The sequence below is a fragment of the Osmia lignaria genome, chromosome 9, assembly GCF_051020975.1.
Source record: "Osmia lignaria lignaria isolate PbOS001 chromosome 9, iyOsmLign1, whole genome shotgun sequence".
Classification (NCBI taxonomy): domain Eukaryota; kingdom Metazoa; phylum Arthropoda; class Insecta; order Hymenoptera; family Megachilidae; genus Osmia; species Osmia lignaria.
The window spans coordinates 2,778,902-2,793,420 of record NC_135040.1 but is presented as its reverse complement, the minus strand read 5'-3'; the positions used below and the strand labels follow the sequence as shown (position 1 = coordinate 2,793,420).

General features: G+C 41.0%; 1 protein-coding gene across 4 annotated transcripts in view; it reads left to right on the top strand.

The window, feature by feature from the left end:
* Positions 1-14,519, top strand: part of brp (ELKS/RAB6-interacting/CAST family member bruchpilot) — a 53,927-nt gene that overhangs the window by 3,924 nt on the left and 35,484 nt on the right. For all 4 annotated transcript variants that reach the window (XR_013062716.1, XM_034317440.2, XM_076690053.1 and 1 more), the window contains exon 2: positions 14,031-14,180. Coding sequence is in view for 3 of the 4 variants with exons in the window: in XM_034317440.2 (XP_034173331.2) it covers positions 14,031-14,180 (150 nt within the window). In the remaining variant the exon portion in view is untranslated. The remainder of the gene's footprint in view (positions 1-14,030; positions 14,181-14,519) is intronic.

Genomic DNA, 14,519 nt, shown 5'->3' with positions numbered 1-14,519 from the left:
CTTTATGATTCTAGATTGATCTATTTAATTCCATCAGTCGTGATCGTGGAACGGCTGTCGAGTTAATTTCGGTGATGAACGAGGGGGGTGGGGGAGAGGAAATTTTCTAACCTTGATGCCAGGTTTCTCGGTCTTTGCTTTCGAGGTCAAGTTTATTGACGGAATGATTGATTTCTGATAAAATATATTTTTTCCAATGGGAAAAAATCAAAGTTAAAAATCTTTCATCAATGTTGCTGCCACGGGTTCGTCAGCGCTGCTTGGCCTGGCATATTTTTGGCCACGAAGACGTGATCGTGGCACATGAGTCATTGCCACCGAGAGCAGAAGAATCTCGGCAAGTCAGATTCCCTGGCCGTCTGCCCACGTTTATTTATTTCCTTTTTATTCGTCTACCGAGTAATTCTCAACACTCGGCCAATGTTCGCAATATTGTTCCGCGAGAAGTTCTTGCAGGCCATCCGAGTGTTCGGATAATTACATTATCGGTGTAATCAATCTTTCTAACCGGAGAACGACGGCGAGGAAGATATAGGAATAGTTGACGCACGACGTCGGATTAGGCGTATTAAAAATTCCGTTTAAAACGCTGTTTGTTTCCGCGGCGAATTGCATGGAATAGCAGTAGCTCGGATCTAATTGCTCACTTGACATGGTTCCTGATGAATGAAAAATTAGTTGTTGATGGCCACTCTTCTACGTACGGCGACGTTTGTCGACGATCGTTAAGCCTTCTTTCCATTGCTTACTATACAACGGTGCAGCGATGATTTTTCGAAGCCAGGCACTTTTCATTCGGGAGAAAAGGAATTCGATGTTCTAGATAAAGAGCTTTCGGAAATAACTCGTTCGCGTGATTTTTCAACGTTTCTCCTTCGAAGAAGATTTTCGTGGTAAAATCGTTTATCTTGCAATCGAGGGGTTGATCTATCGTCACCGCTCGGCACGAGCACTCTGCAACTCAATTTGTGGTCGCACTCGGTCCGTATCGCATCGCCTATTCACCTATCGATGGAAAGGCCAGTGCTCGAATCGAATTGACGTTGAATGAGAACTAGGTCTTGTGTCATTTGCACTCAAGAACCTGATTGCTTCCACGGAGATTCAATTGCTATGAAACTTCGTTGCTTATCTTATAGTTTTATAACTTTCCGTCCTTGGGTTAATTTTTCCTTTCTTCTCTTAATTACTATCAGTTGTTGAAAATCGTATTCGCCGAAGAAATAATAAATGGAACGATTTTTAAACAATTTCTGAAATTGTTTCATTCTCAGTGGTTTCTGGCATGTGAAATATTAAGGGAGGAACCTGGTTTAGGACGCCGAAAATTGCATAATATTTGGAATTTTTGTTTAACTTTAAATCATAGTAATCAATTTAAGAACTTTTTAGCTGTTTTATTGGGAATAAAAATTTATACAAATTTTTTTATTACAATGTCCACTGCGTACACGATAGCGGCTATTCTTTTTATTTGAAACATATAAACCGAAGAAATTTTTAAACTTTATGAATTTACCTTCTATTGGAACTAAAAAAAATATTAGAAAGTCGAAAATTGACTTTATTCAATATTGAAGAAAAATTTCATTTTTTACCCACAAAGTTGTTTAACATAACTTTTTATACAATGTTTTTAGTTTAAATAGAAGCTATACTAATAAGGTTTATAATAAGCCTCGGTTCATTAAAATTTGTTTAATCGTGTACGCAGTTTCAAAAAATGACGTTCAAAGTTTTCCTAAAACATGCCTGAAAGTACGTTCGAATTTCGACCTGAAACTTTGGGAAAATATTTTCAGATGTGCCTATTATCGATTAATATGACTTCCAAAAAATCGATATTTCGATACTAATTATTAATTGTGTGATCTAGAATGAATATAGCGAAACGTGAATGCCATCCGCATCGATTTCGATGCTCCGGAAGAGAGAGACAACCCACGCAGCATCGTCCACTTCTGTTCATAACTTAACGTAGTTTAAGTGGGCTTTTTAAAGCGATGCTCTTGTACCATTGCAGCTGTCGTTCAGTGCCGTATTCGCTTGCCAGGAAACCTCGACATTCTTAACGGAATTCAGCATCGAACTGGCATTCCTAACGAATTCCCATCGCGTCAAAGTTCCATTTTCATCCCCTTGCTTCCTGCTTCCTTTTCAAACTCACCAAAGAAACCAGCTCCCGTCCTTTGGCGAAACGAATTCAGAACCAGCTCGTTAGTCACCTTTATACTCACAGTCTCCCCGAGTAGACGCTTTTGAATCGAATGCCCAGCGCATTCTGCCCCGTTTGCCCTCTGCTACGCGAAACAATATCGCGTCTGGAAAGGAAGATCCACCCTGGGAATATTATCATAGTCCTCGGATCGGTGTTCCCTGCTTTGCCATGGTAATTCCATTCGTGCTGATGTTCACAATGCCTTAGATTCCCCTACTTTATCACTGTTGTATGTTTAATCCTTGCAGAGAGGAAATTCATAGGCAGATAAGGGTTGTATTTTAGGGAATCGATAACCCAGAAACCCGAATTAGTTTTATGGACATCTGAATTAGATGGGACCGCTGTCGTTCATGGTACCTTTTATTTTTGACCATTATTTCATGTTTGGAAAATGGTACACAATGGAGGTTGCGTTTAATTAACAGAAATCCTTGCTCGTATACTTGGGACCAAAGGATGTCCTTTAAATATTTATCTAACTTCCGTGCTCTTCTTCCGGTTGGTACTCTTATTCAGGAACATCAAACAGAGCATTAAGAATGTAAAGCCGAGTGTAAGGAGGGTCTGCTCGATATCCTTTTGTAAAGGAAACAGCTTCCAGACTTCAGGACCAAGAATTACTCGTTACGTCTCCTATTGTCATTCATTCTTCATTTATCCTCTTTTAATTCCGGTGGAGGAACTACGTTTCGCAGAATTTGAATTCCAAATATTTGTAAAGAAAAAAAGAAAAATAAAATAGCTTGAGGAAAGTTTGACATTCAGCGAGAAAGTAACTCGTCGAGATCGAGTATATTTGAAAGGGTAAAATCGTGTAGCTGAAGCGTATCCTCAGCGGTGAAACAATCATCCCCTAGAGAGGAACGAAGGGGTTGCTCGGCGGTGAGAGTGGCATACGCGTCGTGTTAAGTATGTACAGCGCACACGTCCCCGTCTATATCGATCGGCCTAAATATATCGAGGCGGATTATTAGCGAGAACCTGTGCCACGCGGTCTAACTATGGCACGACCGCATTGTTCCACGGGGTTACAGTGTAAATGTGTCTCTGCTGGACTTTGAAAATAAATCGATCGGACTTGGTGGCTGGTTCGCTCTCGACTCTGAAAATTAGAGATTCATCGATTTTTAATATTTTGAGAATCCATTGAGAAGCAACCAGCAAAATATAATTAAAACAAAGGGTTCGCCCTCGACTCTGAAAATTAAAGATCGATAGATTTTTGATATCTTGAGCATCCATTAAAAATCACCCAGTAAAGAAATAATCAAATCAAAAGGTTCGTCTGAAAATTAGAGATCCATAGATTTGTAATATTTTAAGAATTCATTAAGAATCACCCAGTAAAAAAATAATCAAATCAAAAGGTTCGCCTGAAAATTAGAGATTCATAGATTTTTAATATTTTGAGAATCTATTAAGAACCAACCAGCAAAACAGTAATTCAAACAAAAGGTTCGCCTTCAACTTTGAAAATTAGAGATTCATAGATTCTTGATATTTTGAGAAAACATTAAGAACCAACCCGCAAGAAAATAATTAAAACAAAGGGTTCTGAATCTTAATTAAATTACTTAATTGGGAACAGTGTAATATTAGCATTACTGTGGGATATTTAATTATCTCTGCAATTACCATTATTATTATCATTCCTGTTATTTAGGTAATTAAAATTGCACTATCAATGAGTCCAATAGAAAACATTAAAGCTGCAGGTAATTACCATAGCATTTCTCGATGTCTGAGCGCAATACAATTTTGAAGTTTGAAATTCGGACGCTGTTTCACCACCTGACGCCACCAGTTTCGACCCAGAATGTCGGTACAATGTAATATCCGTGAATGTGTACGAAAGGAACTTTAATATTTCTGGGGACAAGCAACCTCCGCCTTTTTGACCGCTCTCCTATCCCGGAAACTTTTTTTCCAGGAGAATCTTCGTTTCCCTTTCGCTCGTGTACTCGATCAATTTTTCAAAACATTCTACGTATTAAACATCAGTGGTAAAAGGTTTAAATTTCTTTTCGTCTGGAATATGAAAATCATGACCCGACGTATGTACATCCATGCTTCCGTTCTCTTAATGTATGTCCCCAGCCGCGCTGTAATACTCTGCCATAAATCATGCTGTCGATGCGTGTGTGTGTGTGGGTGCATATACAGGAGGCAGCGTCTGCTTAATGAGGAAGTGACTTCCAGCGTGTCACTTGGTGTTATTTGTACACCAGCCAGGCGTCGCGATGCTGCCAGACGCCAGTCGTTTCTACAAACCATTGAAATTATTACGGTCCGCTTTAATTTTACTCTTGTGAAATACTTCACCGAGGCGTCCCCTTTTTAAATCAATTTCGCGATGTTTTATTGTATAACGAGGGAGTAAATTAATCTGTAATATCCACCGTAATCTACATTGGATTACTTAAGGGGGGAGTTTCTTTTCTCTCGTGAAAAATATCAATTATTTTATGTTTTCGGAAAAATGGAGGGGTGTAATTAACTAATTTGAAACTTATTGAAACATATCTGCCCTCCAGTTTATCTAAAATCAAAAATTCTAATAAGGTTTTATTTTATATATATACAGTTATCGTCTGAGCTACAATCAGCAAGAACTATTCAAAGTGATATGTTCAATTTTACTGGACAAGTTGTTTGTACTTTTGATATTTTTAAAAAATCTATGCAACCTATTGTTTTTATTGTACGTCAAACGATGATAGGACTCTTCATCAAAATACAGTTAAAATTCCAAATCGATTGTCACCAAGTACATGTGAGCAAAATGGACTGAAAAAATTTAATGTAGGAGAGGGGAGAAAAAGGAGTTTCGTCTCGGAATCGTCTGTCAGACTCGTCAGAGGGTCTGACAACAGACACTTATCATATCGCAATTCGAAACTCATATATATTTGAACTGCATGCCGGGCGACCGCTAGCGAGAACGCTGTCATCTCTCCGCCACCTAGCGGTCCCCAGCCCGAACTAAAGGCGTTCGGGGAGACGAAAGCCTCTCTCCCCCTCCACTAAACGCCTATAATATAAACATATACAAAGTTTTAAATTAGTTAATTACACCCTTCCAGATATTTTTCACGAAAAAGAAGGAACTCCGCCCTTAACCCATTAACTGCCAAATTTTTATTTTTGATATTTTTATTTAACATTTTATTTAATATAATCCTACTGCAAGTGATAAAAAAAAATATATATATTCAAATCCTCATTTGAGGATCGTGATAGCAAATGGGTTAATGGCGCGAGCCCTAAAGCTATTCCCGTGTACGTCAAACCGTCAGACATAAGTACACACGGTTGAAATCGATGAACTGATGCATTGTTTTTATTTTTTTAAACCCACGACCATAATATATAGCCTGCAGCAAAAGAATGCATCGGAATTGCAACGAAAACCATTAGACCGCGGTGTCTTCTTAGCTGAACTAGCGCTTGTTTTCGCTCGCTTCCGTCACAGCGAGAAAGAAATAAAGGGATGAAGAACTTCCGTGACCCGAGACGCGAGAAACACGTCGGGAAATGAGAGTAGCGCGTTACGAACAAAGGGATGTTCGCGTCGAGACGTCTTCATTTGCTTGCCGACGCGACACTCGTGCTTTTCCAACGAATAAAAGTTTTTTTTTTCAGGCTTTCACGTACTTTCTTACGGTTAATACTATTTCAGGCTTTCCAGTGTAACGCCGAGTCCATAAGAATAATATTCTCTATGTTTCATCGCGCGCTTTGAAAGCCGGATCAAAGTCAACTTTGTCTAATCATTATAACTTCCTACCCCTATACTTTTCACCCCCTCCTAATGAGTCTGGAAAGCAATCTATTTTAAATTTAATGGAAATAAAACCGAGAGAAATATTAGTGCTTATTTCTATCACCACTCCGAAGGAACACAATAACTATCCTCGGTGTATCATTTGAAACGACTGCACCATCAATCAAGCCGATTACATAGGACGAAAAATCGAAAAGACGACGGAACAATCGTTTCCAGTAGCTATATTTGGGTCGGCCTGTGAAACATCTGGGTTACGTCGGGGTCACACGATAAACTCCACTTTTATTCGGCATTTCACGATCGATGTTTCCGGCCAACGTTATCGGTGACGTCCTATTCTTCCTCGGGACAAGTCGGGGTAGAGGTGGCTCGCTGGTGAAACAAAAACCCTACCTCATGCTGCTCGCCTTCCTGCTTCCTGTCGAGCTTTAATTTGACAGACGAGAATACCTTTCAGCTTTGTCTGTTTCCAGAAAAAAAAAGAAGAAAAAAGTTTCTCGTTAATCGAAGGAAGGGAGCAACCACTGACAAAAATAGGGATAATAATAATAATAATAATAAATTTATTAGACATAAATATAGAACTCGTTTCTGTTTTACAATGCTAAAGGTAATTAGCTATTGAAATATTTGCTGAGGGATGAAATATCTATGAAAAATCAATCGTATCGTTATTGGGAACGAGTCGTCTGGCGAAATGTCGGCTGGAAATCGACTGTGATTTTATAAATAAATAAAGAACGACGCTTCGTTGGGGAACGCGAGGATGTTCGATCGAACGGACGATAGCAATAGGAACGGACGCGATATCGACGTTGACCAACGAAGTACACGCGATAAGATCGATCGGGAGATGGACGATTTGCACGAACGATTTTTGCTCCGTCGCTCAGCTCGATCCAACGGCTAGATATACCTCTAGCTAGACCATTTTCCAGCGGGCAACATAATTACCGTTGCCACGGTTGATGCATAGCGGCAATTTCTCGGCCGTTGCCGCCGCACGACGTTTCGGGCCTCTGAAATTGCTGCCTACCCTCGTGGAATTCAGGATTAAACGAATAATCGAGCTTTATCTCTTTATCTAATTAAGAAGAAAAAAATCAATCACATAATTAGAAGAATTGTATGTAATAATACAGCAGAGTAAAATGTGCTCCCCTTCTAAAGGGGTTAATTAAAAATTTCAAAGAGACGACCATTCAGAAAATATTCCTGAGGTTCTATATTTTCTTGAAAATGAAAAAGAAAAAATATACAAGGTATAGAAAGAGAAGAGAAAGAGAGAGAATGATGACGGAGCAGAAGCGTTATCGAGCGGCAGAAACTCACCCCTACCAGATTTCTCACTCTTTCTTGTTCCCTAATTTCCTCTCTCTCTCTGTTACCTTCGCGTTCACCTTTGACTCTCTCTCTTCCTTCTCGTACCTTCATACATATTCTCGTCTACCTTCATCCCTTTCTGATACATTCTCTTTTTTACACCTCACAGCCTCTTCTATTTTTTCTCTCTTTCCCACTGTCCATATTCTCCCTTGTTTCTACGTGACCCTGTTTCCATTTCTCTCTAACCAACCGCCTTCAAGCGGTTTCCTTCTTCCTCTCGCGTCGAGAGTGAATCTCCCTAACCCCTTGTTTCATCGTTTTTCAACCCTTCCAGCTTCTCCTCTTTCTCTTATCGCGTTTCCCTCGTCTCGTATGACGGGTCGAACGCGCTCATAGTACAACGCGTTCAAGACCACTAAAGGGTTACGTTCGTTTCGTTTCGCCTCTCTCTCTGTGAATCATCCCCTAATCGTGTCCGCTCTAAACAGGTGTGAAATCGTGCATAGTTATGCGGCTTTTTCGAGGTCGACACCAGGCCGTCCCATTTCCTTGACGAAAAATTCCGTCGCCAGACGAGCCACCCTCTTTGACCTGCCTCGTTAACCCTTGCTGCAGGCTTCCGCGGATCGAAGCTGTTTCACACGCGGTCTCTAACGAGTAATCGAACGTTCCGCGTGAAAGTATCCATCTGCTTAATCACTGGATCAAGATCAGCGTGCAATTTAAAATTACAAGGGGTGCTAGCGAGTTCGGGGGTAGTAGTACTCATTAAATCCTTTCCACGGAGTTCAATACATTTGTTCGTTATCGCGATAATTTAACGCTTCTTCCATCTTTTTCGTCTCTTCCTACAATCTCTCTACGACCTAAGGGGTCGCGGGTCATTTGATTGTACGAAAAGTTCCCAGAGGACCCCGTGGACGGTGCGGAAAGTCAGGCGGAAACGGATTTCAGGATACGCGAACGACAAAGGCGTTGCTGGTCGATCGATAACAGCCTCGTTGGCTTGGTCAAAGTGAGGAGAGAGGTGCAGCATTACAGAACGAAGCAGCCACTTTGATGGAAGACTTTTCCAAGGTGGAATAGGCCACGATAGTCTAAAATTCACCTCTTACAAGGGGAACTACCCAAGTGTTACACTCACTTATTAATGAAACTTTGGCAGCTTGTAGAGCTCGTCGAGCTGAACACGCCTATACCCCGTTTTGTGGGCAGACGACTAATTGTTTAAAAGATATTAATAATTAAAGTTAGTTACTACTTGCATTGAGAAGTATGACATACTCACACATACAACTCGCAATCTAGAGATCCACGGTTCAAATCCTTGATTCCCAACATTTTTTTTTTTTTTAATGATAATTTGTCTCTTTTTGAATAACTATTACATAAAAATTATCATAAAAAAAAAAAATTTTTTGGGAACCAAGGATTTGAATCGAGGACCTTCAAATTGTAAGTCACGGATCTGCTCCGTGGTTAAACACCTGACTCGTAATCTAAAGGTCCTCGGTTCAAATCCTGGTTACTGGTTTTTTTTTTTTTTTATAATGATAATTTTTATGTAATAGTTATTTAAAAAGAGACAAATTATCATTAAAAAAAAAAAGTTTTGGGAACCAAGGATTTGAACCACGGATCTCTAGATTGCGAGTTGTATGTGTGAGTTTGTCATACTTCTCAATGTAAGTAGTAACTAACTGTAATTGTTAATATCTTTTAAACAATTAGCCGTCTGCCCCCAAAAGAGGGTATAGGCGTGTTCAGCCCGACAAGCTCTACAAGCTGGCAAAGTTTCATTAATAAGTGAGTGTAACACTTGGGTATTTCTCTTTGTTAAAGGGAAGGAAAATTTCGCAAGCGTTTGTAATCCCGACCAACTTCTCGCTTTCCTCATTTTTAACCGACCCGTTTCTAAGATTGAAAATCTTGATAAGGGGGCTATACCATCTACAGCCCCCATTTGTACAGGGCAAACGGTAAGAGTTATCGAAAAAATTCTTGTGCCATTATCTCATCGTGGGCCAAAATCTCAACGAATGACCCGAAAAATTTTTTTTTTGCCACTTCCGGTCTGTCCGAAAATGGCCGAAAAAGGGTTGGCTCTAGAGCGAATCTCGCTCTAGTTCACTTTAATTTGTTTAACAATGAATATCAGTTTTCTAGAACGTCCTTCGTCTTCTTCGAGTAAATTTCTTTCACCGGGATGGGGAGATTGTAATGTGGTTACTTTGGTTCGAATTTCAACCGTGGAAGGTAGTACTTGAGCTTTTGTTTTATTAGAGTAGAAGCACTTTTCCTTGCGGAAAAGGTTCCGTGAAACTTGAGACTGATTTGACACGGACCAATTATCTCCTTGTTTTTTTATTTTTAAAAATTTTTTTATTTCTGTAATAGTCGAGTTCTTTTACCAATTTGTCGAGCAATGATTTTTTCTCGAGGTCGTTGTACCTCGAATCGATCTTACCACGAAAACCGAGCTTTGTCAGACGATTTGTCGTAAAGGCGACCTCCTCTGGCACGGAAACGTTGCCCATTTCTTTCGTGGCACAGCTGTCTTGGCGTTATGGCCAGCTTTTGATTGCTTGCAATCCCTCCTTCTTCGAAAACGTCAAATAAAGGGCGGTTCTCCTTGATGGAAGCTGAACAGTCGAACATCAAGGGTGGTTTTCAAACGGCTCTTTTGTTCCATCAAATTTTCAGAGGATATCAAATAAAAAAAAAACAGAATAACAATTTCGAGGAAGGCTTTGTAATATTATAAGAGGCATCAAACGTCGGTGCCAAAACAATGTTCAAAGATGGTACTATAGAAAATTGATACGCAGTATCCTCGAATGTGTTTCTTGGCTTTATTCACGCAAACGCGTGCTTTCGTCGGTCTTCATCCCTTCCCCGCGTCGTATCAACGCATCAAACTCATCCCCTTCCAGTCCCCATAAAATCTTATCCCTCGAGGCAAGGGTGTCATTATTGGTCATTCTTAGAGCAACCATGCAGCCATCAAGGCCTCCATTCCCTGCCACCCTAAGTCATACGGTAAGTTATACCAAACAATTCTATCTTTGTTTCTTTTTTGGACATGCAACATTTCGCAATATTACCTTCAGGGGGTGTTTTCACTCTGAAAAACTGAAATTGGGCCAAAAACAAAAATTGCGCTATTCTTCTCTCGAGGTCCCCTACAAACCTGCAAAATTAAAAAAAAATCGGAATTTTCGAGTTACCGAAATTCCCTTGTTAATCCCGGGTGTCGCGTAAAAGTTAACGGACCCCCACCGAAAATGTTGGGAATTCAATTTTCTTCCTTGAATGATCGTCTGTCTCGCTGAAAGAAATCGATCCCAAGGGTAATTCTGGTGTGATCGTTATAATGGTACGTTTTAAATAGAACGCTGACCTACATACGAATCCGGAATGGGGTCAGAGACAATCGTTGGAATTGGGTCAGGGGAATTTGCATGCCAGGGAACGAACGCGTCGCAGTTTTACGTTTCGCGTTTGACGTCATCGATCTCGCATACCCGTCGGCTGGGCACGTTTTCCACAGTACTTTTATGGAAATCACCGTAAGAAAAAAAAGAAACGGAGGACTTTGCAGCGGGAATAGCAATTATTTTCTTATCGTCTTTGCATCGCTGCAAGCTGCATCGTAATCCGGTAATATTGATTTTACAGCTGAAACTAGCTTACCCCGATAGACAGGTTTGATTTATTACTTATCGATGCATCGGCTGATCGATTTCGCGAGCTTCCTCCTCGCCAATCAAAGGAACAATCGAAACTTGATCGTTAAAAATAAAAATAACTTTTGTGTCTCACGCGAGAGCGCGATATGAAAAAATAATGTATCTTGTTTTTCGCCAGGGCAAAGTTACGAGTTACCCCTTGCAACTCTGTCGCTTAGCAATTACGCGAACGTAAACATGTAGTATCTAAAAAAAGAACCTGCCCACCTATGCACGATGCATATCTCTTAGTGGCAATATTTATGACGAGGTATTAAAATGAAAAAAGAAAAGAAAAAAGATATTTGAGAGACATGCACGAGCAACGGGTCGATCTATCGTGCAACGACCCCAGAAATATCAAAGAGTTGCTAGTGCAGCTTTGTTTCTTAGTAAAAGCACGCCATGAGTTGTGACCTGCTTTATTCTCTATATTCTTGGAAACTCGCTATCACCTTGCCAAGTATACGTGGAAGAAACTCCGAAGAAATTCTATACGATTCTTTGAATTTTTAATTTGAGCTGGAAATTTACAATGTGTACTTAGAAATCTTATTATCATTGGTAGCAAGAAGATACTTAACTGAATCGTCTCGAAGGTAATCCGTTTACGTTTGTTCTTTCTGCGAAAGCATTCGCAGCAGCCTCCGGCGTGTAGAGCCTCGTGTTAAGAGCTGCCTTAAGGGACAGGGTGTCCGCTTTCGAAACGATTACCCTTCGATTACCCTTCGATTAACCCTCGAGGTGGAAAGCGATCCGTGGAGAGGTTGAAAGGGGGGTGGATTGGTATCGTCCATCGACACACTTACGCGCGGATCGAACGCGGAAGGACGAGGAGGATCGAACGGGGGGGGTTTAAAGTTTAAACGAAGCCCTTCTTAAGACGAGATCCTATTAACGATCACGTAAACCCTATCTCGTGGCGTTTCTTCTTACACGAGAGCCGCGTGAAACTGTCGGAAAACAACCGGTCGTTCATGTCCGCTGGCTGCCAAAACGAGCCCCTCCCCCGCTATCCGATGGACATCATCAACATAAAAGAACAACAGGGACGAGTTTAATGGGAGTCTTTTGTTTTTGAAAAAATAAAGAAAGATTGTGCAGGAAACCGTCCACTAGAACTCGTCAGTGGAGCTGACGTGAACGGCCCCTGCCCTAGATACCAGGGTTCTATATTCTCAGATCTTATATAGGGTGTTCGACAACAGGTGGGTGATTTTTTAAGGTGTGATTCTAGGGATTAAAATAAGACGAAAATCAAGAATAACGAAATAGCGTTTTGGGCTTTGTTTTCCAGTAATTAACGTTTAAAAGTTCGAGTAAAAAGCGCCTGAAACCTGCAACCTGCCCAGCACCGACGACTGACCGTCAGGACAGCAGGGGTAGGTACAGTCATAACCAAGAAGAGAAAGTCGAATGCTGCAGTACAGTAAAACCTGGATAAATGCAACCGAGATTGGAACCCAGTGGTTGCATTTATCCAAGCGAGGTGTCGAATCTCGGGTTACACGCGACGCTAGCCAAGCGTGAACGTAGAAAGAGACAGACAGTGGGGAAAGAGAGAGAGGCCCAATGATCAAAGAAAAAAGCCGAAACGTATCGGTGTGACTAATACTAATTCAACTATAAAACTTTTTTATTTGTGACTTTTTTTTAATGAAACTTTTACCAGCGGATTGGTGACATTTTTCTTATTAAAATGATACCGAACACGATATAGTTTGAATTATAATTACTTGCTAAAATTGATGTTAAAAGTTGGCGAAAAGCAAGAGAGTCCAAAACCAGCCGAGGTGTCGATTCTGGGTATTTAAATGTTGCATTTATCCAGGCGAGGTGTCGATTCTGGGCATTTAAATGTTGCATTTATCCAAGCGAGGTGTCGATTCTGCGTCCGTACATATCATTTATATTCAGTCGTGGTGTCAATTCTATGTTGTTTATTCTATTACTATTGTTTATAAATATAATTCAAACTATATCGTGTTTGGTGTCATTTTAATCAGAAAAATCTCACAAATGCGTTAGTAAAAGTTTCATTAAGAAAAAGTTAAAAATAAGAAAGTTTTATCGTTCAATTAGTATTAGTCACACCGATATTACGGTCGGATCATATTACAGGGTTTCCTCGTCGAGCGGCTCGGTTCGCCTAGGGCAGGCCTGTCCAAGTAGGGTATTCCACTTCTGGAACACATGTTTTGGGTCCCCTTCCAACGCTGCTCCTTCAAGTAAGATGGGACCGTTCCGACTACCATCTCTCCGTCTTTCCTAGCGGCGGTATTGTCTCCTCGGAGAGATGGTAGTCGGAACCGTCCCATCTTATTTGAAGGAGCAGCGTTGGAAGGGGACCCAAAACATGTGTTCCAGGAGTGAATTCCCCTACTTGGACAGGCCTGGCCTGGGGGGATCCCCCCAAGTGGAGGGGAGAGCGATGTTGCACTTATCCAAGCGTTCTTTCGTTGCATTTATCCAGGTTTTACTGTACCGAAAAACAGAATAGCACGAGGTAAGTTTCTACTGTTCAATGATTCTTGGTTATGACTATACCTACCCCTGCTGACCTGACGTTCAGTCGTCGGTGCTGGGCAGGTTGCAGGTTTCAGGCGCTTTTTACTAGAATTTTTAAACGTTAATTACTGGAAAACCAAGCCGCAAACGCTATTTTGTTTTGATCCCTAGAATCACCCCTTAAAAAATCTCCCATCTGTTGTCGAACACTCTGTATATATCAACAAGGCCCGTGATGGAGCACTTGCGAGAAAGGATGGGGTGTTACTCGCGCGACACCTCGCGGCCATCACGGGAAAGAGGCGCCATTCTCCGCTTATAACCCCTGCAATTGTAACGGAAGTTGGGGAACGTTTCTTAATCAGGGGTCGTTTGTTCGTCACGTTTATTTTTAATAAAATTCAGAGGGTTGAAGTTTGGTCGCAATTTTCTTTAACATGAATCTCGCTTTATGTTACAGAAACAAAGTATGATGGTGCGTCAACTGGAAGAGGAGCTGAGAATGAGGGTGCGAGGGCCGAGCGTGGAATTGCAGCAACAAATGGAAGTTTTGTACAACGAGAACGAACATCTGACGCGAGAGATCGCCATACTTCGTGACACGATAAAGGTAAGAAGCTCTTTATCCATGAAAAAGTTAGGAGAAATCCCTCGAGCTTGTACTCTGAAGAAAGCTCCATTTCCTTCGCTCGTCCCCTTCCGTATAAAATAAGAGAAAGCATCTCTTACCCGAGAGTACCCCATTCTCGAAGAGTTTCTCTGTCGTGTATGTTTATTTGAATTTTCTCATCAAGCTAGAGTGAACTGAACGTAACCCTGAACCCTCCATTTACCAAAATTAAGATTCCACTTGGAATCGTCCACACCCTTGCCTCATGAATTTGAAACACGGGATCGGGTGAAAGCGGAGCCAGTTCGCGTTCCGTCGAAAATAATAGATTTTTCACGA